General features: G+C 37.4%; 1 protein-coding gene across 11 annotated transcripts in view; it reads left to right on the plus strand.

The window, feature by feature from the left end:
- ERCC8 (ERCC excision repair 8, CSA ubiquitin ligase complex subunit) overlaps positions 1-27,737 on the plus strand; it is a 40,480-nt gene that overhangs the window by 6,635 nt on the left and 6,108 nt on the right. For 3 of the 11 annotated variants that reach the window (XM_056325355.1, XM_056325356.1, XM_056325357.1), the window contains exons 4-12: positions 2,367-2,490; positions 4,026-4,107; positions 4,725-4,793; positions 6,919-6,985; positions 10,958-11,061; positions 14,104-14,228; positions 18,779-18,976; positions 24,053-24,139; positions 26,537-26,652. In XM_056325355.1, the coding sequence (XP_056181330.1) occupies positions 2,367-2,490; positions 4,026-4,107; positions 4,725-4,793; positions 6,919-6,985; positions 10,958-11,061; positions 14,104-14,228; positions 18,779-18,976; positions 24,053-24,139; positions 26,537-26,581 (901 nt within the window). In that variant the 3' untranslated portion in view covers positions 26,582-26,652. Of the gene's footprint in view, positions 1-2,366; positions 2,491-4,025; positions 4,108-4,724; positions 4,794-6,918; positions 6,986-10,957; positions 11,062-14,103; positions 14,229-18,778; positions 18,977-22,632; positions 24,017-24,052; positions 24,140-25,776; positions 27,570-27,737 lie in introns of those variants that run through there. The other 8 variants (XM_056325349.1, XM_056325350.1, XM_056325353.1 and 5 more) reach the window with 7 other exon arrangements.

Consider the following 27,737-nt stretch of genomic DNA (forward strand, 5'->3'; position numbering starts at 1 on the left):
CCTTTGAAGCTGTTTCTGGATGGACTCTGAAATGGGCCTGCTGTGAGTCCAGTAGTTTAGACATCAGAGGAGATAACTCCTGATGGTAGGCTGTGATTTACCCAATGTTTCTCATCTAGAACATAGAGCCAGTATTGCGAAAAACAAGAACTTTCCTTGTTCTGCTGACAGTCAGCACACAGAGCTTTACATGGTTTCATATGCTGTGCTATGGCAAACACTGGCATTTGAGAGTAACTGGCATTTGACAGTGCTAGCTTCTAGATACTCTAATAACTGTTGCTTGTGTGTAAGGTCATCTCCTCTATTTGAAACCTGTCTGGGGAGAATGAATGGCAGTGATCTTATTATCCATATAATTTATTTTTCCTTGGTAGAAAAGGCTGGGATGGTTTGGGTAGTGAGGGAAATTACCGTATATAGAATGAACTGGGAATAAGACACAGCCCTGAGACATGAATATATTTAGTGTATCAGCATAATTAGTTCCATGAGTTTAGATTTTTCTGCACAATGCATACAAATGCCTCTAAAGGCCTAAGTTCTCAGAGTCAGTCTTGATTTCCTGGCTCAACAGGTACTGAAGGTTTTTAGCTTGACCCCCCCTGCAGGATAAGCACACAAATTTTTAGCACCATGGCAAAGTACAGGCTGTTCTAGGGTATGCTTTAGACATAAGCAATGCAGGAGTTATTAAACTAAGCTCAGCAGTTGCCCAGTAGCTCTTGCTTAGTATCATCAGTGCTGGCTTCATGCTAACTACATATAAAGATGTCTTCTGTGCTTTCTAGCAACCCAAGTAAGCAGGAAGGTTTATTACATAAGGTGTAGTGTCACATCTATACAGAAGATCTGTGTCTGCATTTACACAATAATAACCCTGCAATAGTTATCACTTTGAAAGCCAGGACAGTTGAAAGAACAATGCAAAGATAAGAGCTGAAGTGGAGAAGTTTTTTGAGCCCTTCACTAGCTGTAGATGGAGCCAGTTGGACTGTTTTCACATGTGTACTATGTCTGGCTGGGATGGAGTTAGTTTTCTTCACAGTAGCTTGTATGGTGCTATGTTTTGGATTTGTAATGAGTCTTGATAGCACACTGATGTTTTAACTAATGCTGAAGAGTGCTGGCACAGTGTCAAGGCACTGTCTGTTCATCACACTGCTCCTTCAGCAAGTGGGCTGGGGGTAGACAAGATCCTCTAAGGGAACACAGCTAGGACACCTGACCTGAATTGACCAAAGGGATATTGATATTCCATACCATGCAAGGTCATGTGCAGCGATAAAACTGGATAAAGCTGGGGAGGAGTTTTCCAGGGGTTTTTTCCAGGGGTTTTGAGCCACTGCTCAGGGTCTGGATGTGTCTGTGATGAGTAGCCTGTGATGAGGGATTGCTTTTGCATCACTGGGGTTTTTTTGTTTCCCTGCATGTGTTGTTTTGATTAGTTTCCTTTGATTTATTAAAATGTTTTTATCTCAACCAACAAGTTTTGTCACCTTTGCCATTTGGGTTCTCTCCCTCATCCCACTGAGGAGGGGAGTGACCCAAGTGGATGTGGTTGTGCTTAGCTGCCTGCGGTTAACTACAACAGCATGGTACCTTTGAGTCTGGGAGCATGGTTTTGAGCCCTGAAGCTGCATCCGTGTGGATCCAGCTCAGATATGAGTGGCCTAGCAGATATGTGAAATGACCTATATTGTTCAGAGCTTGGTTGGTTGAGTTACATCCTGGAGCTGTCAAGATTGGCTCTGGTGTCTCTTCTTCCTACCACAGTTAATGTATTGCTAATTATATTGCAGTCCATTACTATGTGTAGTTGAGTTGAAAGTTTTAGATTGTTCTTTCATTTCTGCATGCAAAAATAATTAACTCTCAGTAACTAAGGCCACTGCTATCTGTTGACTTCAGTATACCTTAATTTCTAGTAACAGTGTAGCTGTAATTAATAGCTAATAATAATGCAAATTTTAACTGTATGTGATTGTATTTTTCAGTGGATACATTTCTAAGACAGTAGAATTCCACAAGCTTAAATTTTTTTGTAGTGTTAGGCCCTCCTTTAAACATTAGATCTATAAACATTAGAATTTAAAAATTTCAAAATACATTAGTGCCTTTTATGCCTTAAATTGTGTGTCTTAACTTGAGGTGTGCTACAGATACCATATTTTGAAAAGACAAATGATCTGTAGTTTCTTGAAATGAGGGCTCTTCAAAGCATTAACATCAGTGGATTGAAAATTGAGACATCAAATAACTAGTTCTTGAAAACTTCAGTACAAATTTTAAAAGAATGTTTATGTTTTCAACTTGTCATTGAATATCAAGACTCTAACCAACTGGGATATTTTCCTTGATTTTAGGAGCCATCCTGACGTACATAAATTCAGTGTGGAGACAGTCCAGTGGTATCCTCATGACACTGGCATGTTTACATCCAGCTCATTTGATAAAACCTTGAAAATATGGGATACAAATGTTTTACAAGTAAGAAAGAATTTGTACAGCTTGCAGGCATCTTTGTTACATGTTATTCATTCCGCATCTACAGTTCTCCCACAGCTAAACAGGACCAAGCATCCAGAACAGTGAAAACCAGCTTATTGTTAGAACTGTGGGTGCAGCAGCAGGGTGGCATGCTTCTGGCATTCACGCATACCTTGCTGCATACGTGTCTGTTTCTGAAGACCTGATGTCTAAACTGTACAAGAGCTTGGAACCCTTGGGACAATGCCTTTCTGCTTTTGCTATGAACAGGAATACAGATAGTTGAATTTATGCTATGTAAACTTGTCTACCAAGGACTGGTCTGAAGTTCATCCTTGGGGATTGTTGAATGCAGTGGTAGTGTACAGCAGGGCTAATTATTTTTCGTACCCAAGGCCTCAATACTGTTTTTGAAGCACTGGTGAATCTTGGCATTCAGGGTCATTAAGTCCAAAATTCTGCTGTTGTAAGCACTATAGACACTATTTCTGAAAATTGGTGGAAAATGAGAGAAACCATTAAGAAAATGCTAAACAATGTAACTGGAGTTATTAAAACAAACAGATTCTGCAGGACTTTAGACTGCTTTGACTCACTAATCCTCACATCTAATTGTTGAATTATAAATTAATGGCTGAAGTTTATCCTGTTTCCAGTACGAATGTATTAATGGATTTACACTGATGCTATTTGAATGCTATTTCATGTGTAGTGAAAGAATTACAAAAAAGAGGTCCTAGGGACACAATAAAGAATAAATTTTGACCTCTCTTTTTGTGAGAAGTGGAGCTGTGATTGCAGTTACTAAGTCTTGTAAATGCAAAGTTCAGTTCACTGTCCAGGTAGTTCTGTGAGCATCAGTTAAAAGACGAAGTGTGTCTGTGAAGATTGACTGACCTGTGGTGCCACCAAACAGTGTATTTGAAAACACACATAGCTTAGTTCTAAGGGATTTTTTGTCCATGTAAAATATTTCAGAATGAGACAATAAAAGCAGTTGTACTGGAAAGTAATTGTGCTGATTATTAAATCCAGTATTATTTTTCATTAATTTTGAACACTCAAAAGGGAGCTAATAATTTTGTATGGTCTTTTGGGTTTGAGGGTTTTTTTGAGGAATTGAAGATAGTATGTGATGTTTGTGAACGACAGGCTTCTAAATTTAGTCTGAGTGCTGCTTTCCTGTTGGTATCTATCTCCATGTTGTAACCTTCTTGTTTGGTGTGTTTTCTTGTTAGCTTACTCAATTTTTTGACAATTTTTTAATTTCCGTTTGCACTTCTGATTAACTAATTTTCTTGGTCTTTTTTTTGGGTTATCTCTGAGCTATGGCATAGTTTTTCTAGTGTTGGAAAGGGAATTATTTAGCTATGTTTGTCTTCTGGTTTCTAACCAGGAGAGTTACTGATAGTATATAAATAGTAGTATTTTTATTATTCTCATTTGTAACCGTTAATTGAAAAATAGTTAATAATGAGGATTTACATTCTACTAACATACATGCACTGTGATTAATTTAATCTGTTTATTATCAGCCTGCAGATGTATTTCACTTTGAGGGAACAGTCTATAGCCATCACATGTCTCCAGTTGCTACAAATCATTGTTTAATAGCAGGTATGCATATGGTTTTAAGAAAAGCCCAATGTATTTGGGGGTTATAGTAACAAGCAGTAAGTAATATTCAGTAGGGCTTTTCTCCCTCCCCTGTCTTATTTTTACATAATTTGAATCTTCCTAAGATGTAAGATCATTGGTAACATAAAGTATTACTGGTTAGTCAGATGACGTTGATGAGAATATCACATTTATTCCTCTGAAATAACGCATCAATCAATTCTCCTTCTAGATAAAAATTCCTATGTGTAATTAGATTACCTATAATTATATGTTAACATTTGAAGATTATTATATCCAAACAGTAAATTGTGTATGTAGTGCTTACATGTACACAACTTAAATATGTTTAGGAAAAAAAAAAATTAGAGGAGATATTTGTAATTTTTCAGTTTCATAAGTACTGTCCTGTGTATCTCCAGTTTCTAAATTTTGTTTGCTATATGGTATATTTACTTGGACTAAAAATGTAAATCTATTAATAGAATGCATTGCTCTGACTAAATAAACAGTTACTCAGCTAGCACTTTTTCTATTTCTTTGTCTTGCTAAGATTTTTTGTTGTTCTCTCAAATGCTGGGTATTTTTTTTAGCTGTCTTTGTTTCTCTTGTTACAGTTGGTACCAAAAGCCCCCAAGTACAGCTTTGTGACTTGAAGTCTGGATCCTGTTCTCACACTCTGCAGGGTACTTTTTAGTCTGAAACATAAACGTTAAACAATAACTACTCTGAGTAAAACAAGTCCTGTAAAGAAATACTGTATACAATGTATTCTTTATCAGTAACATGACTAATCTATGTATTGCCAGTTGGGAAGGTTACATAGTGGCAAAAGGTTCTTCTGGGTGTTAGTCTAGTGCTAATGAATTGGGGAAAACAAATACTAATTAATGAACAGTTACTATAGATGTTTGGGCATTCTTATGATCAAATCAATAGTAATTATTTAATACATGGTTGGACATTTTCATGATCTAATCAATAGTGATTACTATTTATTACATGGTTAAGTGTAGGCATTGGGTTTGTGTTACAGAAATTCAATATGTGGTTCTGTTTTTTGTAAAAAACCAAACAACAACCATCCACCCCAAAACAAGAAAACTTCACTGTTTTGAAAACAATACCCTGTGGAAGTTCTTGCATGGATTTGTTTAGAAGTTTCTGTATAGCAGGCAACATACTACTTGCTACAGAGAGGTAGTATCTAGTCCTTTGCATTTACCTGATTCAGTAAATACAGAGATTTATTGTTCCCTAATCCAATTCCTTGTTACACTTAATGAGAATTTGGCCTTAATGTCTTTTTTCTAATGTTTACTTTTTGGAGTATGAGTGTATATATATATACACATGTTCAAGTGAAGACAATTACAGGATAAATCTTCATACTTTAAACCAGCAGAGCAAGAGCTAGATCTGATCTAGAAACTGTAGAGAAGCCTTAGCTCAGACACAGCAATAAGCAAATGCTCTTTCTTCAGTGGCCACCTTAAGTCTTAAAGCAGCCTAGGTGCTTTGGTGTGATGCAGAGCTGAACTGAATCAGCCACAAAGGGTGTCTCAATGTTCTGTATCTAGAACTGAGAGCACCAGGGAGTGCAGACACAAAAATAGTTCTCTAATCTATCAGTTTAGTTTCAGCCAGGCTTCTTAATTTTGCCACAAGAGTTAGTGCTTTCCAGGCAGAAGCTGGTTGTGTCTTTGTACACAGGCTGGTACAATTAGCTCAAGTGCAGTATCAGAGGAACAAGCGGAAGGAGATTGTCCTCCACTACACATAATTTAATCATTCTTTACAGAACCTGAAGGACTCAATAGTGTCTTGAAGATAGGTGTGAATATTTTTCACATAGGCTAACTCTAGCAGCTGAAATGGAGCTAAATGCTTGGCTGTTTACTTAATGGATCCAAATAAATGTGGCTGCCCTGAGTCTTCCTAGTGTATCCTGTAATAACTGTATTATGGAGATTTTTTCATTATCCTGGGCATCGCAGCCCTTTTGATTACTTCAGGTAATGGAAGGGGAACTACTGGAAGGTGTACCAGAAATAAGGTCTCATAGCTCTAAACTGCATTAGCAAAAATGTATTTGTATAAATTAGTTTATTTTTCAATGTATTTCTATTATTAGAAATACTTCTTACTAGAAATAGTGTCCTTTCCATTTAGGACACTTTGCACTTCTTATTGTCTGTATTTGTTTAACACTTTTAAAGCTATCCAAGTTAAAGCGTGTGTGTATATATCTGTATTACTTGGCACTAAGCTGCACTGGGCATGACATTGCTAAGAAGACATTTATCTTAATTTTTTTATATTTCAGACCTAATTAGGGGAAAAATATCTCAAATTCAGAAAAAGAATATTTGAGGCTAAACTGAATGTAGTTTTAATCTTAAGTACATAAGGTAAATACACTTTTTATTAAACATTTTGAAAGAATTTGAAGAAAAACAAATGGAAGGTTCTTTCTGTGGGTGAGATTGCCGGTGCTAACACAAAATTTAATAGCAGTATCTAAGGTAAACTCAGTAGCTGTTACTGTGCTGTTATGTGTTTTGCATAGGCAAAACTGTCTTTGTTATCAAAGGTTATACACATGTAACACTGTGTATCACTTCCAGCTCACTGCAATCCCACTCAAGCAAGAGGAAGAGGAGTAATAACCTCTAGTCCAAAATAATATTTTCATAACATTCACATTATAATTTAGATTATTATTCTGGACTGGTGGATCTAGTAGGTTTTGCTTTTACTTTGTTATTTATGTAAAATGGGATATATAATCTTTTTTCATATAATTTTTAGGTCACAGGCAAGAAGTACTGGCAGTATCTTGGTCCACACGTCATGAATATGTTTTGGCAACAGCAAGGTAGAGTGTTGCTGGACTGCTACATGCACTAAAAATGTCTGATGTTAAAATTTTCTGTATTCATTCTCCATGTGTTTTACAATTCAAATGCACTTTTAATCTCACTTACTTTGACCTGTTCAGTTTTGTAGATCTTACCTGGAAAAACTAAGCCTGAAGAGCTATCCAAGGGGTGCTTTATTTGTAGGAAGATTGTACAGAAATTCAAAATGGTAATTGCACTTAAAGGTATAGGAAAGTCATATTTGTAGAGATTTGTAGAGAGCACTGTAGAGATACTTACATCTTACTGTTTTAGTGCATGCATTGCCAATTTGTTTTATAACAAAGTAAAACACATTTAGCTCAAAGTACCATCCTCGTTATTCATGGAATCATAGAATCATTTAGGTAGGAAAGACCTTTGAGAACATAAAGTCCAACTGTTAACCCAGGACTGCCAACTCCATCACTAAACCATATTGCTAAGCACCACAAATATACTTTTTTATACATCTCCAGAGGTGATGATTCTACCACCTCCCTGGGCAGCCTGTTCCAATGCTTCAGTACCCTTTCAGTGAAAAAGTTTTCCTAATATCCAGTCTAAACCTCCCCTGGCATAACCTGAGGCCATTTCCACTTGCTCTAACACTTGTTACTTGGGAGAAAAAAACTACCCCCACCTGCCTACAGCCTCCTTTCAGGTAGTTGTAGAAAGCAATAAAATCCCTCCCCAAGCCTTCTTTTCTCCAGACTAAACAATCCCAGTTCCCTCAGCTGCTCCTCATAAGATGTGCTCCAGATGCTTCACCAGGTTTGTTGCCCTTCTCCGGACATGCTCCAGCACCTCTATGTCCCTCTTGAAGTGAGGGACTCAGAACTGAACATGGTATTCAAGGTGTGGCCTCACCAGGCTGACTATAAGGGGACAATCACTTCCCTAGTCCTGCTGACCGCACTGTTTCAGATACAAGCCAGGGTGCTGTTGGCCTACTTGGCCACCTGGGCACACTGAGGGCTTATATTTAGCTAGCCATCACCCAGCACCGAGGTCCTTTTATGCCAGGCAGCTTTCCAGCTGCTCTTCCCCAAGCCTGTAGCATTGTGTGGGGTTGTTGTGACCCAAGTACAGGACCCAGCACTTCTTGTTGAACCTCATACAACTGGCCTTGGTCCATCGGCCCAGCCTGTCCAGATGCCTCTGCAGAGCCTTCCTAAGGCTCTTCCCATCCAAGAGCCATCCAAGCCATGAACAGACAGTTTCTCCAGTAGAATGCGGTGGGAGATGGTGTCAGAGGCTTTTCTAAGGTCCAGGTAGACAAACAACATTCACAGCCTTTCTCTCATCCAGCTAGCAGGTCATCTTGTCATAGGAGACAGGGTTCGTCAAGCAGGACCTGCCTTTCACAAACCCATGCTGGCTGGGCCTGATCCCCTGGCTGTCCCACACATGCCACGTGATGGCACTCAGGATGATCTGCTCCATGACTTTTCCAGCACCGAGGTCAGGCTGACAGGCCTGTAGTTCCCCAGATTCTCCTTCCTGCCCTTCTTGTAGGTGGGCTTCACATTGGCTAATCTCCAGTCCACTGGGACCTTTCCAATTAGCAGAACTATTGATAAATGGTGGGGAGTGGCCTGGCAAGCTTCTCCGCTAGCTCCCTCAGTACTCTCGGGTGGATTCATAATTATATCAAAGAGCATAACTTGGGTAGCATAGCAGATGGGTAATAACTTTCCAAGCTACAGTAATTCAGTGAGTATGAGTTATATGTTGTTATTCCCAGGCCCTTTTGCTTTTCATTGCAGTCATTTTCAGTCTAAAAGGTCCTCTTGCATATATTGGTTTTTATATAACTTGCATATATATATAAATATAAATCTATCTATATATATATAACACTTGCATATATTAGCTTTTGATTATAATGTGACATTTCTCTCCTCAGGTTTATTGTTGGCATGTTTTTTCTTTTGAATTGCAGAGAGGCTGCTTTATAAGTTGAGAGTGAAATTTGAATAAGTTGATATTGAATTGCATACCTTTGGCTTTTGATGCCAAGTTTCTGAAAGGCTTAACGTAGTAATGAAATTTTCTAAGTGTGATTTTTTGTTTGTTTTAGCAAACAGAAATTTTTTTCTTTGCTTTTCCATAACAGAAATAGTAGCAAATGTCGTTTATTAAATATTGACTTATCAATGTCTTCTGAAACATTTTGCTTCAAAGTCATGTAACTATAAACTGCATCTACCAATGTCATCATGTTACTGTATCATAATTGCATGTTAAACATGTTTCTTATGGGTCCATTACTTAATTCAGTACTGTAGTTGGACTACTAGTTCCTAACAACACAACTCCATTTTGCCATTTGCTGAGACAAATACAGGCAAGAGCTGTCAACACTTGAGATAATAAAGAAGTAGTGAAGAGTAACTGACTGGTACTGCTAAAAAGAGAATGTAGACTAATCTTGCATATCAGGAGATGTGACCATTTTCCAAGACACGTACATATTTGGTTGTGATCTCTTCAGGGGAGGGAAAATACATATTGGGATTTATGTGGCTTGCATGTGAAACATTATTTTGAATTTCTCTTTGTGATGCTTGGCTCTTCTATAGTTTTGGCAGGAGACTGGAACAGTCAGAGAAGAGACGTGTTTTCTGTGTGTCTTTCACAAACTTCAGTTTCAGGCAGGAACATTATAAGCTCATTCTTGCTCAGTAGGACTGGCTAGAAAAGATCAGCTAATGGAAGACTGCATCATCAAAAATGAACAGCTGTAGGCTTTTATAATAGTGAAGCTCTCTATGCCTTTGTAAGAAATTTCAATGAGCTACTTGTGGTTGTTTGCTCACTTTACAGTCAGTTCAAACCTCAGCAATATCTATATTCATGGTCTTAGAAATTTTGTTTGCAGGAAAGTAATATTTTGTCAGCATATTCAGTTGCAGTACCTCTTGGAAGCTAACACAATCAATCTGCAGTGGAGAGGAGCACAAAAGAAAAAAATTGTCATTAGCTTTGTCAGATGCAGAACAGGTAATAAGCAATAGTTGGTTTTGCCTTGGTCAGCTGGTGTATTATACTATATGTATTTCCAATACTAATACACTGATCTAACTTGAGAACACACAAAAGCATGTAGTACTTCAGTTGAAAGACTGCTTATCTAAGAAGCAGCATGATTGGGTGTATTTTCTAGCTGTAGATCACAGAGATGCAGTTTTATTTCTTTCAGCTGGCGTGAAAAGTGATTTATGTTTTTGCAGGTTTTTTTCTCCAAAAGGACATTTAAGTTGCTGATAGCTGTCTGAATACTTTCAATAAGTACCTCTACACTGGTAATTTAGTATATGGGGAAACAGTCTTTTCCACTAATTTACCTCCTATATGTAGCTGGGAGTCTTGTGGTGCACACAGAAGTATATTACTGGAATGCTGGGAACCAGAATGAATTACAGCAGCATGAACATTGGTCTTTCCCTCCTTGTGCCACCCTGGTAACATAGACAAAGCCAGTGAGTTCCTACAGAAGCAATTCTCAGTGTTCCTCTGCTATAGCACTATGACAACAGCATAGAGGCCTATCCAGCCTATGGGTATGTAGCCAACTTCTGTGCCAGTCATACTATACGTTTGTGATAGCAAGAGTCTGAGTTCCCAGACAGCCATGCTGCAGTCTCTAGGTACCATTGAGTCACAGAAGAATTAGCAAGTTCATTCCTTACCTATGTACGTGTGCAAGGTTCACTCTGAACTTAAGTGCCTGTACTGTACCAGCTGTATTTATTAATACATATAAATGAATGTCTGATGTCTCTTAAAATCTTTTCATTAATTTCTCTTGGCTTTGATGTGACTGCATGATGAGAAGCTCAGAATGGTCGCTGTACCAGGGTGACTGCCGGATGAGTTGGCTAAAGGCAGTTATTGAACCTGGGTGCATACAATTTCCCTGATGTGTGCAAATTTGTTTTTCTTAGTGCTGACAGTAAAGTAAACTTATGGGATGTGAGGAAAGCATCTGGATGTCTGAGTACACTGGATCAGCACAATGGAGAGAAGTCCAAAGCATCTTCTGAGGCAGGTAATACAGAATGTAACTGGTAATCCATGTATAACTAGAAGCATTGTTATATTTCATAAATACGTTGAATACTAAGACCAGCAAGGACAGTAGTGATTACCCAGTTGTTACCTACTGTATAACTGTTGTGGTTTAACCCCAGCCAGCAGCCAAGCCCCGTGCAGCTGCTCACTCACTCCCCCCTCACCCAGAGGGATGGGGAGTGGGATCAGAAAGGAATGCAAAACTCGAGGGTTGAGATAAGAACAATTCAATAGGTAAAGCAAAAGCCGCCCATGCAAGCAAAGCAAGGAATTAATTCACCACTCCCCATGGGCAGGCAGGTGTTCGGCCATCCCCAGGGAAGCCGGGCTCCATCGTGTGTAACTGGGAAGACAAACACCATAATGCCAGATGTCCCCTCTGTCCTTCTTTTTTCCCCCAGTTTATATACTCAGCACGATGGCATATGGTATGGAATGTCCCTTTGGCTAGTTTGGGTCACCTGTCCTGGCTGTGTCCCCTCCCAGTGTCCTGTGCCCCTCCAGCCCTCTCACTGGCAGGGCCTGAGAAGCTGAAAAGGCCTTGACTCAGGATAAACATCACCCAGCAACACCTGATAACACACTGATGTTCTTAACATTGTTCCAACACTAAATCCAACACACAGCACTGCACCAGTTACTGAGAAGATTAACTCTATCCCAGCTGAAACCAGGACAGTAACAGAGGCTGTTCAGTTTTATTACGTTACTTCTGTTGTAGAGACTGCGTGTGGTTGAGGATCTTGTTTAGAGAGATCTCCTTGGCCATCAGTATTGTATCTGTTCTAAATATTTTTCTCCTTAAAATGGGAAATTTGGCCATCCATTTTATGGGCAGAAGAATCCATTCCTGCTGTAGATCAGGTTTCATACAAACAGCAATCTCTTCATACTTCATCAGCTGTTCCAGCAGTTAATTACCATCTTTTAAAAACAAAGACAACACAAACAAAACCCACAAAAGCACATTCCTTTCCTGTTTAATTTAGTCTTGCTTCCAATGTAAGTCTCTAGAATATTTTTTTCATATGTGGTCCATAAAATCAATTATATTCCTTTCGTACTGCATAAAGTATACAACAGAGTATAAATTTATGATTACATTTAATGTAACAGGAAGCTAAATTACACTTCTTTCACTACAGTCAAATGCATTAATGGTGCCTTGTATCAGTTACTAGCTACGTTAATGTTATTTTATGTATATTAAGGTCACGTTTTGATACTCAAAAAAAACCCCACCAAAACAACAACAACAAAACCAAAACTCAATTAAAGGAAAGCTTCTCAACTCTAGATTATAGTTCATGGTTTCTGATCAATTCTGGACAAAAGATTCTTAATTTTGGCAGACTCTTCAAGTACTTGAAGAGTCACTATTCTGAGGTAGAAATACATAGTATTTGAGATTGAATCACAAAGCAGAAACTGAGTGTCATGGCTCTGAACAAAGGGATTTGCATAGCATAAATCATAGTTATTACAGCTACAAGTCAGTCTGTCTTGTTATGTTCAACTTAAATTGCATGTAGAAAAATACATGCAAGTCTTTGTATAATCAAACTAATTTTCCAAAATGTACAGTTAAAGAATATGAAGTAGCAGTAAGTATCTGTTCTAATAACTCTGCTCACTACTATGTATATTATAGTGTGGTAATATAGATGTTTGGTTTTAACAATTTTAAATTTCATTTTAACTCAAGAAATTAGAGATGCAAATGCTCTAAAGAAATCTAAGACTTTTGAAAAAGGAAGTGTTTGGACAAACTATTTTTTTAAGAAAACCAAAATTTTATGTAACTCCCAAGGTAATTGATGCCATTTTATACATTCCTTTGAATGACATGTTGTCTTGTTCAAATATAACAACTTTCTTTTCAACTTAATTTCACAGACATGTTCAAGATGATTTTTTGATAATCCAGTGGCAATCACATAGACTAGGATATTGAATATACTGAAATATAGCTGAACCAAACCAAATGCAATTAACAATTTTTTTTATAAAATCGTTGAAAAACATAACACATTTTACTTAAGAGGTATGTCTGAATTGTGTATATACGGTATAATACATAACTTGCCCATTTTTAGTGAGTTAATTTATGGGCACCACAATCAGGTTTGCTGGGTAGTGCTAAGTTGGTTTTAAACTACTTTAACATACTTAAGAATGTGCAGTATTGCAGGGTGAACTCGGTGGAATTCCTTTATAGTATTTTGTAAATAATACAGAATAGAATAGGATATTCAGGTGGAAGGGACTACAATGGTTATGTAGTCCAGCTGCCTGACTGCTTCAGAGCTGACCAACAGCTAAAGCGTAGTACTAAGGGCATTGTCCAGGACGTGCCTTCCCGCCCCCCCCCCCGCAGCCTTGCCGCCCGCCCCTGGACGCGTTCAAAGACCTTCATGTGCTGCTTGAACCAGGGGGCCCAGAACTGCACAGGGTGCTCAAGGGGAGGCCACAGCAGCGCTGAATACAGCAGCACAGTCACCTCTCCTGACCGGCCGGTGCCGCTGTGTTTGGTGCCCCCAGGATGGGGTTTGCCCCCGCCCTGCGGGGCTGCTCTCCAGCCACTCGCCCCCGCTCGTAGCTCATAGCTCGTACTTGTGCCGGGCGTTCCTCCATCCTGGCTGCGGAGTCTGGCATCTGCTCTCGTTAAAAGCCATGCCACTGATGACTGCCCGGTGCTCCAGTCTGCCTGCATCCCTCTGCAAGAGGGATCTTCTCCCGCAAGAGAGCCAGCAGCACCTCCCAGCTTGGTGTCATCAGCAGACTTGCAATGGTGCGTTCAACCCCGGCGTCCAGATCATTGGTAAATACATGGAACGGAGCTGGCCCTGGAGTTCAGCCCTGAGGAGCACCGCTGGCGACCAGTCCCCAGCCAGCTGCTTTTATAAACCAGAAGTAGTAATTTACTGATATGTTACCATTTATGTACACAGAAATAAAAATGTGTATACAAAATAATAATTCTACTGTAGAAATCTCAACCAGCTCTTTTTCCTGACAGCAAGCACTGCTCACAATGGGAGAGTTAATGGTTTATGCTATATGAATGATGGACTTCATCTGTTGACCATTGGCACAGATGATCGGATGCGACTCTGGAATAGCTCCACTGGAGAAAACACATTAGTAAGTTTTCAGGGGTCTTCAGTTATGCTTTCATTTACATTTGATTTTAGAAGATTTGTAATTTGTGCAATCATAATTACAACAACTTCAGGTATTTATTAATATTCATAAATGATATAGCTGCTTAATCTCATAATTAGAAGACTTTGTGAGCATTTTTTTCCCAGAGTATGAAGAAGCCTGGTTCTACTTTAAAAATTGAATATAGTAACTTTAAGTTCATTAATTCCTGAGCATAGCTGAAAACACTCCGGACAGTAATGAAAACCTTAATATACAGTGACGGTAGAATTTTTTGTTTGTTTGTTTAAACTCTTAGTTGTCAGCATGTTATTTACAGGGCAGTCCATACCTGAGAGGTTCACTGACTTACTGACTGCCTTTTTTGCTACTTTCTTTGTTTTTTTGTGGAGCCTGTTTTGAGGAGTTGTATTTGAATGTTAAAAAAAATCTATCCTTCTACATTTGCATTGCAACCAAATGATGGTGGGGGTGGGGCATCAAAATTAAATCTTTACTGCTGCTACAGTCCTTTCTATGGCTTGTTTTTTGCTGAAGGTCCCAGGTTTAATTTTCTGTTCTGTAAAGAATTTTTTCCCTATGTTTATTTTGAAAGAAGAGCATACTAGGTAAGTCAGTTTCCATGGAATTTTAGCCAATTGTAATTATAGCCCATTGTTGCTATCAGGTAAGGAAGAAATTTTACTGTGACGTAAAAATCTTTTACCTCTGCTGCAGAGTTTCAGAACACAGCAAAAAGAATTCCTTGTAGACATTTAAATGAAAGGATGTTTCTATCTCCATGCTACCAATATTTGCCAGCTTGTTCTCAGCACTTCATATACAGGCATCTCTCTGTCTTCAAATCACCATCACCAAAGTAGATAATACAGTTTGTTCACTCTCCTGTCACCAGCTGGATCACTGCATTTTGTTTTTCTGTGCCTGTTAGTTCATTGACTTGTTTCATAGGCTATTGTGCAGTTTTCTTATTTGGTGTGGAATGGCTTGATCCTGCCTTACTTTTTCAAGTCCAGAACTGTTTTCCAGAGAACTGTATTTTCACACTGACCAGAGGTATTGTATAAAACAATTTTTAAGGCACTAGAAGACAAATAAATGCATGTCTAGATAAAGGTTCACACCATAGTCACTGTATTTTCCCTACTAGCCAGTCCTTTTGATCTCTGTAACTTTTTTCTGTCTTTCAAAAGGTATAGAAATTAAGCCATGCATATGAGTTTTTTTGAGCAATGAGCGGATTCAGGGCCTGGTGGATTGTTTCAGTTAGTAAGGGAAATGCATGCTGGAGTTGTGCACATCTTGCATATGTCCTTTATTAAAAAAGGAATAGAAAGCCTTGGTTCACTGAGTATAGGGAAAATTAAACAAAAGCAGGTTTTCTGTCTGTGTGCTCAAGGGACAAAGTCAGTTTTTAAGATCTTTCTTCTCTTCTTGTTTTGGCAGCATGCTTTTCTTTCCATTGCTTCTCTGTCAAGCAGGAACACTTACACTGAGTATATCCGTATAATTTGCTTTTCCCAGCCTCCACTCCTCCCTTTCATTGTACACGCCTTTGTTATGAGCAGTATTGTGGCTTGGGAATTGTTGCTGTTACAGCTCATATGCTGTGTAAAGGAGTTTAATTGCTTTTTATCAGCAGAGTAATATGCCTCTTAAAATTACTAGCCTTAACAAGACTTAACACAGGCAATATTTATAAACACTGTCTTTAAAAAACGAGCAGTATTATCCACAAAGGACATGCATAAGCTCCCTATCTCGTGAAAATATCCCCTCAATATGAAAAAATATCAACCTGCTTGTATGGTAATCAAAACTCTCTTTGTATACATTTTTATGACAATTGAGAGAAATTTTTCTCAGGACTCCTTTTTTATTATACTTTTCTTACATGAGTGCTCTTTGCTATGAAAGAACATTAAAAATAGAGCAACAAGTAGTCTTCTTCCTTGCTTGGCTCAAGATCACTGATACTTACATTTGCCTCAACTTTGGACTCAGGTAATTGATGTAGTATGGATCAAGAACCTAAAAAAGCAAGACATTTGTATTAGAATATTTACCTGATAAACTACAAATCTGTTAGCTTATAGTCAAGAGATTTCATACTTAGGATTTTTTTTCTTCTTCTTTTTTTAACTCTAGGCCATGACGTTTAGGTAGGGAGCTTTAAAATCAACCCAGAGAGCTTTGCTAACATTATACGTATAAGTGAATCTCTTGCTTTTCAGCAGAAATTAAGAGCATAAGTTGTAGGACAATATTATTAGAAAGCAAAATATTTCATATATAATACTATGTAGTATTAAAGAATTTAAATTTAAAATACTGTTAATAGAAAAAAACCTACTTTTAAATCGTGAAATGTGTGAATTTCAAGTGTTTGTAGTGGACTTCTTCATGGAAAAAAAAATACATGTAAGTTTTTTATTTGTCCAAATTATAATGCTTTCTTTTAATTAAGTTTTTTTAGAGGTAAGCTGTACTGTTCTCATGAATATATTTCTGTATTTTCTCATGAATACACTTTTGATGTCTGATATAGTATATAAGTAGACTGATATATCCAACTGGAATATTTCCTAGCATGTTTGGAAACTCCACTGTCAACGTCTGGTGAGAATTTTATCTCTGTAGGTCTTGTCAAGGGCTTAAATACAGATGCTAATAAGCTATATTTCTTAAACTACTATTATTTGCAAGGCTTTCCACACACCTCAGAAGCTGGGTTGTAGAAATGTAGCATTTGTTCCTAACCCAGCTGCCCTTACAGAGAACAATATTGAATTTCTTAGTGGTGATTTAGCTTTGATTAGAAGACATGCTTTTTTTATCACTCTTGAATAGTTCGTAATTTAACAAGTTGTTCTTTCCTTCTTCATGAGTCTTTTTCTTGCCATTTATTTGTGCCATCCTTCTGCCTACCCTTCGGTTCTTTTCATACTACCTATTCATCTCCTACTGTTCCTTGCTAACTCATGAGGAGGAGATGCAGAATCTTTCCCTACATTGCAGATGTTTTTCCTCTGTTCCTTCTTCTCCAAGTAAGGGATGACTGGCTGAGGAATCCTTAGGACTAGTTCTTGTGTTGTCTAGGCTGATCCTTCTGTTCTTTGCCATTCTACTGGCATATACAATTCAGAAATGTATTTTTGTGCAACATCAGTGAACTCCAGCAAACAAAGGGCACTTTCAGGGTGTATATAGTGTATATCAATTTTTGTTCAATCTGTGGACTAAAATCTTGTAGTATTGGGACAAGTACTGTTCAACATCTTTATCAGTGATGTAGACAGTGGGATCAAATGCACCCTCAACAAGTTTGGAGATGACACCAAGCCAAATGGTGCAGTTGACACCTGAGGGATGGGATGCCATCCAGAGGGACCTTGATGAGCTCGAAAAGGGCCTATGGGAACCTCAGAATGTTCAGCAAGGCCAGGTGCAAGGTCCTGCACCTGAGTCAGAGCAAGCCCTGGTATCAATACCAGCTAGGAGATGAAGGGATTGAGAACAACCCTGGGGAGGAGGACTTGGGGGTACTGGTGGATGAAGAGCTGGACACGAGCTTGCAATGTGCACTCACAGCCCAGAAAGCCAGCCGTGACACTGGCCTGCATCAAAAGAAGCGTGGCCAGCAGGTCCAGGGAGGTGATCCTGCCCCTGTACTCCTCTTGGGCAAGACCCTACCTGGAATACTGTGTCCGTCTCTGGAGTTCTCAGCACAGGAAAGGCATGGACCTGTTGGAGCAGGTCCAAAGGAGGGCCACAAAAATGGTCAGAGAGATATAACACCTTCTCCTATGAGGAATGGCTGAAAGAGTTGGGTTTGTTCAGCCTGGAGAAAAGAGGAGGCTCCAGGGATGTGTTATTGCAGCCCTTCAGTACTTAAAGGAAGCTTATAAGGAAGATGGAGACGGACTTTTTAGTAGGGCCTGAGGGTGCTGAGACCTTGGAACAGGTTGTCCAGTGAGGTGGTAGATGCCCTGTCCCTGGAAAATTCAAGGTCAGGTTGGATGGGGCTCTGAACAACCTGATCGAGTTGAAGATGTCCCTGCTCATTGCAGGGGCAGGTTGGACTAGATGACCTTCAAAGGTCTTTTCCAAACCAAGCTGTTCTATGGTTTGTAAGTGTATGCTGTTGAAGGAGTTATTTTAATAGTTTCAATATCTGAGAGAAAATTATTATGTTGGCTCATCTAGGAAAATGTTTAAGGTGATACTTCCTGATACAGTTCTATTTCAGTGATAGTTTAGGTGCACTGGCACTGGTCCATGCAGTTCTAAGTGTGGAACTGCTGACTGTGGAACTTCTATTACTATTAAGGAGAGTAAACTTTAATGAACAGAAAAATTATTCTCTTGATAGACATCTGTAATTGGAAATCTCAAGAACTGTATTAACATTTGGAAGCTTAGAATTCATTTTACTGGGTATTAAATAAGAAATTAAATTGATCTTTTAATGTAAAGTTATTTCCTGTAGCTTTAGTTAGTAGCTAACTGCATAATCGTTCATTTTACAGGTGAATTATGGGAAAGTCTGTAATGAAAGTAGAAAAGGACTCAAATTCACAGTCTCTTGTGGCTGTAATCAGGAGTTTGCCTTTGTACCGTACGGCAGTACCATTGCTGTTTATACAGTTTTCACAGGAGAACAAGTAGCTGTGCTTCGAGGACATTATAGTACTGTCAACTGCTGTGTATTTCAACCTAATTTTCAGGTAAGTAAAGTACAAAAAACATTCCAGACAAACTGCAATATTTATGTTGATTGTCAAACCATTTGCACAAAGTGTTAACTTTTCAGGGATGTGACTTAATCAAAGATAGTGACATAAGAGGGAGTTCTGTGGCCTAGGCAAGAAAAGTTTGGTTAAGTTCTTGGGACGACCCTTTCTCTATTGGGTTTCTTCCGCAGTTCGTTTTGTCTCACATATATATATTTCAATATACCTATAGTAATTTTTTTTGGCTTACGTTCTCATTAATAAATCATATGTATTAAGGCTTCTGCCTGTTTTCTCTAAGACTGAAGAGGAGGCATTTGTCTTTCTCTGAGATACCTAAAACTAACCACAGTAAGAAAGAAGATGAAGTGCATTCAGGTGAAGTGCATTAGTATTGCTGTCAGTACTAAGAGTCTTCTCAAGTATTTTGCTAAGACGATCTTGCTCAAATGCCTGTAGTTATACCAATTACTGGATCTGTGAACAGTTTGGATGAAGTGTTGAGAACATGTTGAGCTTCTTAAATTAATCTAAGAACATTTCAGTTAAGAAATACCATAGCATTACAGGAATTCATGATGCTGACAGCCTTTTTTTTCTGCCTATGTTTTAATTTTCCTCTCCGACTGTGATATATTTTTCTCTTGCAATAAAAGACTTAAGGATAGAAAAGCTTAAGTCATTATGAGCTCTTCACAACAGATTGTTCTTATGGCTTGTGGTACAGCAGGAGCAGAGTGAATGTTGGTAGGATTTTAAAGCTGTTACATAGTTGCCCTCAGGTGCTGATATTAGTAGGATTTTAAGGCTCTTACATAGTTGCCCTTAGGTATTGAGGATTGTACTTCATGTTCCAGCTCCCCCTTTCTCATCATTTGTAGATGAGAAACACCAAGCAAAAATACTTGAGGCAGAAAGGGCACGTGGATATCTTTTCATTACCTCTTATACCTCATAGAAGTCAATCTGGTAGCTGTTGCTTTGAGTACAGTAACTTTGACTGAAAGAATGCTTCCTTGTCACTGAAATGGACTTTACAGAAAATTTTGGACACATTACAGATGGGGCAATGGAACCCAAGCTAATAAGCTTTTCTTAACTTGGAAAGCAGTTCCGACATGAGTAGGCAGTGAGGTGCTAGGTCCACTGAAAGGTGGAATATTCACATTAAAACTAAGGCACGTCTTTTCTGGACTGTTCTTGACTAGCTTAAAAAGCCCTTTGTGTTTTTAAGAATAGTTTCCCAAATATTGTTAGTGTGTTTCTATTGTCATCTTTGGTGGTGTTTTTGATAAACTGAAGAGGTGAGGCTCATTAAATCTCACTGTAAATCAGGTTTTTCAGCCCTGGAAATGCAAACCTCTGTATAATGTCTCTTGGCTTTTAAAATCCTTGGAAAAGAATCACTTGTGAGCATGCACACAAGAACTGCATCTGTCACTTTAGCTGTAGGTTTATGTTGGCAACAACTTGATTTGTTTATCTGTTGTGATTCCCGATTCTCTTTCAGAATCACTGTTTTCCGGAGTTCAGTTCTATATTCCAGAAGTGTGACTGGATTTTCTTGTTCTTTAAATGCTTTGCTTTTAGTTGTGTTCAATTGTTACTCTGATGGAATATCATTACTATAGTCAATGCATCAACACCAAAGGCAGTGGTAGTGTTGACTATTTGCGTTCACACACACTTCTAAATAGCTCATTTATGTCTTGAGACAATTCATCAGTCTTCATATAATTCCAATAGAAATTATGATTTCCCAGTTAAAACTCATTTTCTAAGAATGCAGTCACGTGTAAAATGCATGGTTAACTGGTTTATTTTACTCTTGCAAGCAATGTTAAATCAATATGTTAGTTATTCAAAGCTGTGCATTTCTATTTTCAGTTATTAGTTGTAAATAAAATCAGTTTTGCTTGACTAATGGTTTTTATATTCCTGTATCTTAACTCTGTAGTAACTGATCCATGTAATCACCTTTTCTATTGTATCATTCCACTTTTTCTCTGCTGTGCCCCCACCTCCCCCAAATGGCTCGTTGGCTGACTTTCAGCTTTGTAGTATTTCAATACATATTAAAACATAATTAATTTCAGCAAGCCAGAAATTCTTAGACAACTTTTCTAAGTCTCTCTGATGTAAGTTATGTATCTACCAGTGAAATGTGTAGCAGATGGCTTTCTAACATTTTTCCTACTTTTACATTTGAAATTAGTACACTACCTTAATACGAAACAAGGTCTACATCTTTTATGCATAGTTTCTACCATGTCCATCTAGTAGTGAGTCTCTCTTGTTAAGAGTTTTCTTAATATTAATACTCTTCTGGACTTTTTCTGCTGTCTTTAACCCTGCTTGAGTGATTTTTGGCTTTGTCCTACCCTCAAACCCAGTCCTTAGATTTTCTTGCTATTTTTTTCTGTGCTCAAAGCTTCTGATTGATATTGTTGCTGCCAATCATATTCTTTCTGTTCATTAACTGTATTTTAGTTATCTATGTTTCACCTTGTAACGGGAATAGACTTTGAAAGGTGCTTTAACATTGTTACAATTATGTATTAGAGGTAAAAAATGTCTTCTGTTTGCTCAGAGCCATATAATCAATATGATCGCTGACACCCAAGCAACTATTTGCAATCCAATGATATTAGTCTTTATCTGTTCTTATGAGGTCCAAATTAATTAGCAGGTTTATGTGGTGTTTGAGATACTGTGTGGAGCTGTCTGCACAGAATGGTGTAAGATTTGGTTAATGTGTGTATGTATGGCTTTTGAGGTACCGAGAATAGAGCCATGAAATCCACTATGTTATTATTGGCCTAAATTGTTCTTACATGAGTATCTCTGTAAAATTAATAAGATGTTAGTCTGCTTGAGTAGGAACAGGTGCAGAATTTTGCCCTTTGATAAGAGCCATTTATTTAATAGGAGGTCGGTAATTTCAAGGGCGGTGTGGAAGAGGAAATCTTCATTGTGCAATCTTTTAGATAATGTTTACTGTTGGATCTAATACATTAGATATCATTGTGCCATATTAGCTGCTAAAATTTACATAAAGAAGACCTACCTTTCCCTTTCAGAAAAAAGAAATGGAGTAAACATGCACAAATAGCAGGTCATAAAATATTAGGTGTGCATCAGGAAATAGTTTTGCTTCTGTATCTATATATATATAGAAGTATCTATAGATACTTCTATTGTTCAAGAAATGCTAATGACATTTCTGCAAAGGTATTTGGCAAATCCAGTGGTAAGAAAGTTAAATCAGGTTTTATTTGCAATCTTTCCTCAGAGTCTTAAAGCATTGTATTTCCATATATTGTACTATAAACATGCTCTATGCACGTTTATGGTACATTATACATGTATGTCCTATGCTGTACCATAAATATACATGGAGCTCAGTGGCTCTTCTTTTGATTGACTTAAGGTATGAGTCACCATTTCAGGCTGTAATAATTATAATTAATTATAAGTATTACTCAATGTAGTGCATGTTAACTGAAGATACTGCAATGCCAGGATCAGAAAGTGAGACAAGAGGTAATAAAGATTAAATTGAAGTGTACTGATGTCACCGTGACATTGTTCAGAAAGAGATTTTGGTGTGAGAAGAAGTTTTAAAGTTCTAGTGACATTCTTTATCCTAGACAGGAGGCCTAAGTAGAGTACTGCTGACAGGATAAAGTGGGATTTGACCTCTACCATGGTGTAACTTTGACCTGTCTTCTTTTAAACAAGATAAGTAGAATGTTTCTCTCATAAAATTCTAAATACTAATCTTACGTGTTTTATGCATGATGCTTCATGCATGGGACCAGTTTTACAAAAGTGAGTATGTCAGTTCTCTTGATTAAGATTACCCACATAAATAAATGAGTATTTATAGGAATTAGGCATTAAGTTCCTGCACTAACTGTCAGCATAATTCATGCAGCTCTAGAATTAAATATACATAACACAGGAGACTTTTTGCAAAGACAGAGCTGTAACTTATTGCGCTTTTGTTGAATCGGTGTATCAATAATGTGCATATATGCACAGTGTTGCTAGTTCAAGTGTAAAAGCCAACACGCTTAAAGCAAGGCTTTCATGCTGTCAGCCTGAATACAGAAAAAATACTTCATGTTTCACTCAGGCAGTCAGAAAATGTGGCTATACTTAAGTGTTTTCAGACATTTCATATAATATGCAGGAGTATGATTTGAGACTGAAGGCATATGAGAATATTTTTATGCGAATTCATTTAAATAGCGATTTGGAAGATAGAAGCATTATTAGTACAAAGTCTACTCCAAAGCTGGTGCAGTATTTCTCATTAGCAAAATTTCCTCACTTTAAACTGACAGAGAAGTCTGTATTTCCTTTAATAAAGACTGAAGAAAACTAAGCTATTTTTGACTATTAGCCGTTTGGTGTAGAAACTGTTTATTTCCATGTGTTCGCAGGGTGCCTTGCACAATGGGATCTCATTCTTTAGTCATTACCATAATAAATAAGAGTTATTTATATTAAAAATAATAAATCAGTCTTTCTGATCTCTGCCTTCCCAACAGGATACAGGCTTCAAATTGTTCTTTATTTGTTCTTTTCCTTCCTTAGGCATACTGAAACTGAATTTACTTAATACTACTTTGTTCCATACATATGCACTTTTCTAACATGTATTACTAGATGCTTTTGAGTTCCTTCATATTTTTTAATAATAATAAAAAAGATTTTTCCCTTTTTCTTTTTTCTTCTCTATTGAACATAAATCATCTCTAAGCTTTCTAACTGTTAGAATAGGTGTCTTTTCAGGAGATGTGAAAGGAAAGAAGAAAAAACAATAAAATTCATTTAAATGTGGGTAGTGCTGTTTTGCTGACCAGTCTGGGAAAAATATAAAAACTTACTTGGTTTCCATATTATTTAAAATAATGTTTATCAAGGTTATGTTACAAGTTAGAAATCTTATATTTTTCTTTGTTTTTAACCAGTATCTCATACATGTTTTTCACCCAACGTTGTATCTAAGTCACTATTTAGTAAATTTGTATAGAAGTTAATTTTTGTTTGTTTTTTTTAAAGGAACTCTATAGTGGTAGCAAAGATTGCAATATCCTTGCATGGATACCAGCTCTTCGAGAGCCAGTTAATGATTACGTTTCTGAAAAGGTAATGAATTTGTGAGTTTGAACGATACTTCTTATGGCTGTTATACTTGAGAAGGTGGTGTTGAAATTGAATATGAAGTATGTGTTTCATCATCAAAATTAACAATTCTAAGAGAAGAATCACCTATTGTTTCTGTGCAATCTTTTTATTGTTGTGGGGTTTCAAGAGGATGTTTTCTTCCATAGTCTAGTAAAATCTTCTGCAGAATTCTAGCTTCTCGCTTAATTAAAAGTAGTACTTGCCATTTGTCTATCAGTCTTTCAACTTCTATAGTTTCCTTAATTTCCAAACTGTTTTTCTCTGATTATGCTGTTGTGGAATTGGAAAGGTGCCAAATATTGTATTTTAAATTGTTCAGGAATATACTGTGGATTAAACAGTAAGATTGGGGATGCCACACTCCATACCCAAATATTTGTGATGCAGAAAGATAATAAAGAGGGTTCTAAATGAGATTATTTTAGTATCTTTGGCAAGACATTAAGGCTGTTGCAGGGAAGTTCATATGTTGCAATTTTCGAAGAGACTACTTTCCTCTCTCTGAGTATTAGAGCTGGGCAATAAAAATTTCAGTGAACAGTTTGAGAGGAAAAAATCCTAAATTTTAGGGAACTGAAACCATTCACAGAATCAAAGTCTGGCAAACTGTAATAATGTTAAAGAATCAGGATATATTAATGTTTTAACTTATAGCATACAAAAGTTCCACTTTTCAAAATTTCTGAAATCTTCCATTTTGGATGGTGGAAGTATAAGAAGCATACATTTTTTATAACATTTGCTTTGCTTTAAGGCAATTGATTTATAAACTATCCTACACTTAAGCAAAGAAGAAAAAAGTGGCTTCAGTAGTTAGATACCCTAAGCTCAAAATCTATTTAATTTACCTGAAGTAAACATTTTTTTTCTGTAAGTGAGAATTCTGATGTGTGCACATTGTTTTTTCATAGTCTGAAAACTAAAAACCCACAGGATTATGTACCCAGCTCTGATTAGAACTGCCCCTTTAAATTTGACATGGTGGAGATATGTGATATGTGCCATTGTTTTAAAATCTGTTAAGCTACAGCTGCTGTTTACCGATGTTGAAAGGAGCAGTTCTGCTGTCCACAGGCCACTGGCTTCTGCTCCCTCTCAAGTGCCAGAACAGCCATTTGAGCACCTATATGACCAGAATCTGAATCCAGGATAGAAATAAACAAGAATTTTTTTTTATCCTGAGTCTCTGTGATACAGTGCACTGCATAGCTGCACAAACCCTTTAGCTTGACCCTAAGGAGATGGAGGAGAGAAATATTTGTTGGAAGTGGATAGAGGCCAGGACTACTTGAGACAGTAGTGCTCAGTTAAGGAAATCATGAATTAAAATCCATGACTCAAAACAAACACAGTAATTTCCCTCTGTTATATTTTATATCAGACATTTGTAAAGCTTCGAGTCAGCGCTCCAGATATTTTTTGTGAAATTGGAGTTAGAGTACTATTTTTTTTCATAATTTATTCTGTCTCTAATCCGTGAGAGACAAAATAGTTTGTCTGCATATAGTAATTTAAGGAATGCTGTTAGCATTGCCCTTATTTGACTTTAGTATTTTTAATTAAGCAAACCACTGAGAGAATTTTTATTTTTTTTTTAGTCTCTGCCTCAACAGCATTTAAACCCAGCATATGAAGACGCATGGAGCAGCAGTGATGAAGGCTGAATTTCAGTTATGTGCTGGCATAAAATTGACATTCAGGCACTGTGTTTACAGCCTTTATCTGCAGAATTGGGATATTGTTGGATTTATTATGACTGGATTTTTGGTACAGCTCTGTTAGAGCAAGGTCTTTCAGAAATAAGTTTCCATTGTTCTCTGTGCTCTTTCACAGTTTCAGTTCTCTAACTGTTAGTTAAATCTAGAGGATTACTTTTTCATACTTACTGACTTTCATACTTACAGTTACACATTGATACTTTATTCATTGTTGAACAGCTGATAAAGGAAAAATAAAAGCCCTTGGGACCAGTTAATACTGCATTATTTCTGATACCACTAATAGATAAGTCAACCCTTCACTTCCAAGAGACGTGATACACAGGATTTTGCCTGAAAGAGGACTAGCTCAGGGATACTTCCAACTTACTTTTTTCAGTGTCTAGATGGAACAGACTGCATCCATTTTCAAGTGCTTATGTGCCGTGAGAGCCTGTAACAGGATTTTATGCCTGCTCTTTTCCATTTTCAGTTTTGTGTAAGTTTTTCCATAGGTGTAGTATTTAGTTCAAAAGGAGGTGTAACAGGGATCATCTATTCAAGTATATGGTGACCCCATCAACTAATATCTGAATCTTAGTCCCAGGAAGTTAAGAATATAAACCAGTTTAATTAGAGTTTTTGTTGCTCCTATTAGCAGGTTTTTAAGATCAGTCTTCTATGTATGAATCTCACACTTCCCTAGCCAGTGTGAAGAATTCCTGGACAGAGACTGGCTTGAGGTACAGTACAAGGCAGAGTGGATCACATTTCAAGGTAGAAGTACTGAATGCACTTCTTCAAAACGTTTCACCTGAATTTGTGATCCTGATGCCTGCTCTGTTTTGAAAGGCAGGAGCTTTGTGGGGTTATTGTATCATCTCAATTGCTGATTTGTGCTTCAGACATAGTACAGTCACCAGGCTGAGAGCTGAGGTAGAGGCTCCCATCAGATTTAGATGCAGCTGTATAAAGGAGAAATTCCTTCCAAAGCAGAGCAGATACCAAGATACTAGGACCACACATTCAGACAAAATGAAAAGATATTGTATAATTAAATGAAAGATATTATAACCTTTGTGTACTGTATTATTTCTCTGATTAGTATACAATTTAGAATTAAATCACTGTGCTTCTGTATTTTAATATCTATACAAGATATAGGCTGTCAGTTTCTGTATCAATTTATAGTCTAGCATTGTAAACTGTTATGAAGTGAGGAGTGGGCATATCAAGGGAATGTTGTAATTAAACAAACTTCATATGTAGTGCATGTCTGCTGGGAGAGACCCACTCTTAAGTGGATACCTGCAGGGTGGAAGACTTTCAGAAGTTCCAGCTGAAGTTAAAGACCAGCTTGATACTGTCACTTTACAAAACGGAAAAGAGAATTTTCTATTTTTTCCCTCTGAAAATTTACAAATGAAAATTGTAGTTTTCATTACTTATGGTGGCTCTTCCTTCTAAAATTGGAAAAACTGGGGAACAGATTTGAAGAAAGACTACACATTTTGATTGTCTTAAAGATTACTTTTTTGCGTGTTACAATTGTGCATATTGTTTGCATATGCCAACCGCAGTGCATGTATTTGAATTTCTAAAAATGTGCTCATTAAATCATAGTAACCAAAGTGAAAATCTTAGTTATCAAAGAATAAATGCATTACATTTTTCAATAAAATTTTCACCTGTTATGTGCCTATAAATGGTGTTGATTTTGATGAACCCATCAAAACCCCCACCAGCTTTATGGTGGACTAGGAATAGTATATAAATAAAGGAGAGGTAGAAAAATTACATTAACAAAAGTGAGAAATCATAAAAATTAAACCCATAAATAAGAATGTTGCATTAATTCTCTT

This window comes from Falco biarmicus, chromosome Z (assembly GCF_023638135.1).
Source record: "Falco biarmicus isolate bFalBia1 chromosome Z, bFalBia1.pri, whole genome shotgun sequence".
NCBI lineage: Eukaryota > Metazoa > Chordata > Aves > Falconiformes > Falconidae > Falco > Falco biarmicus.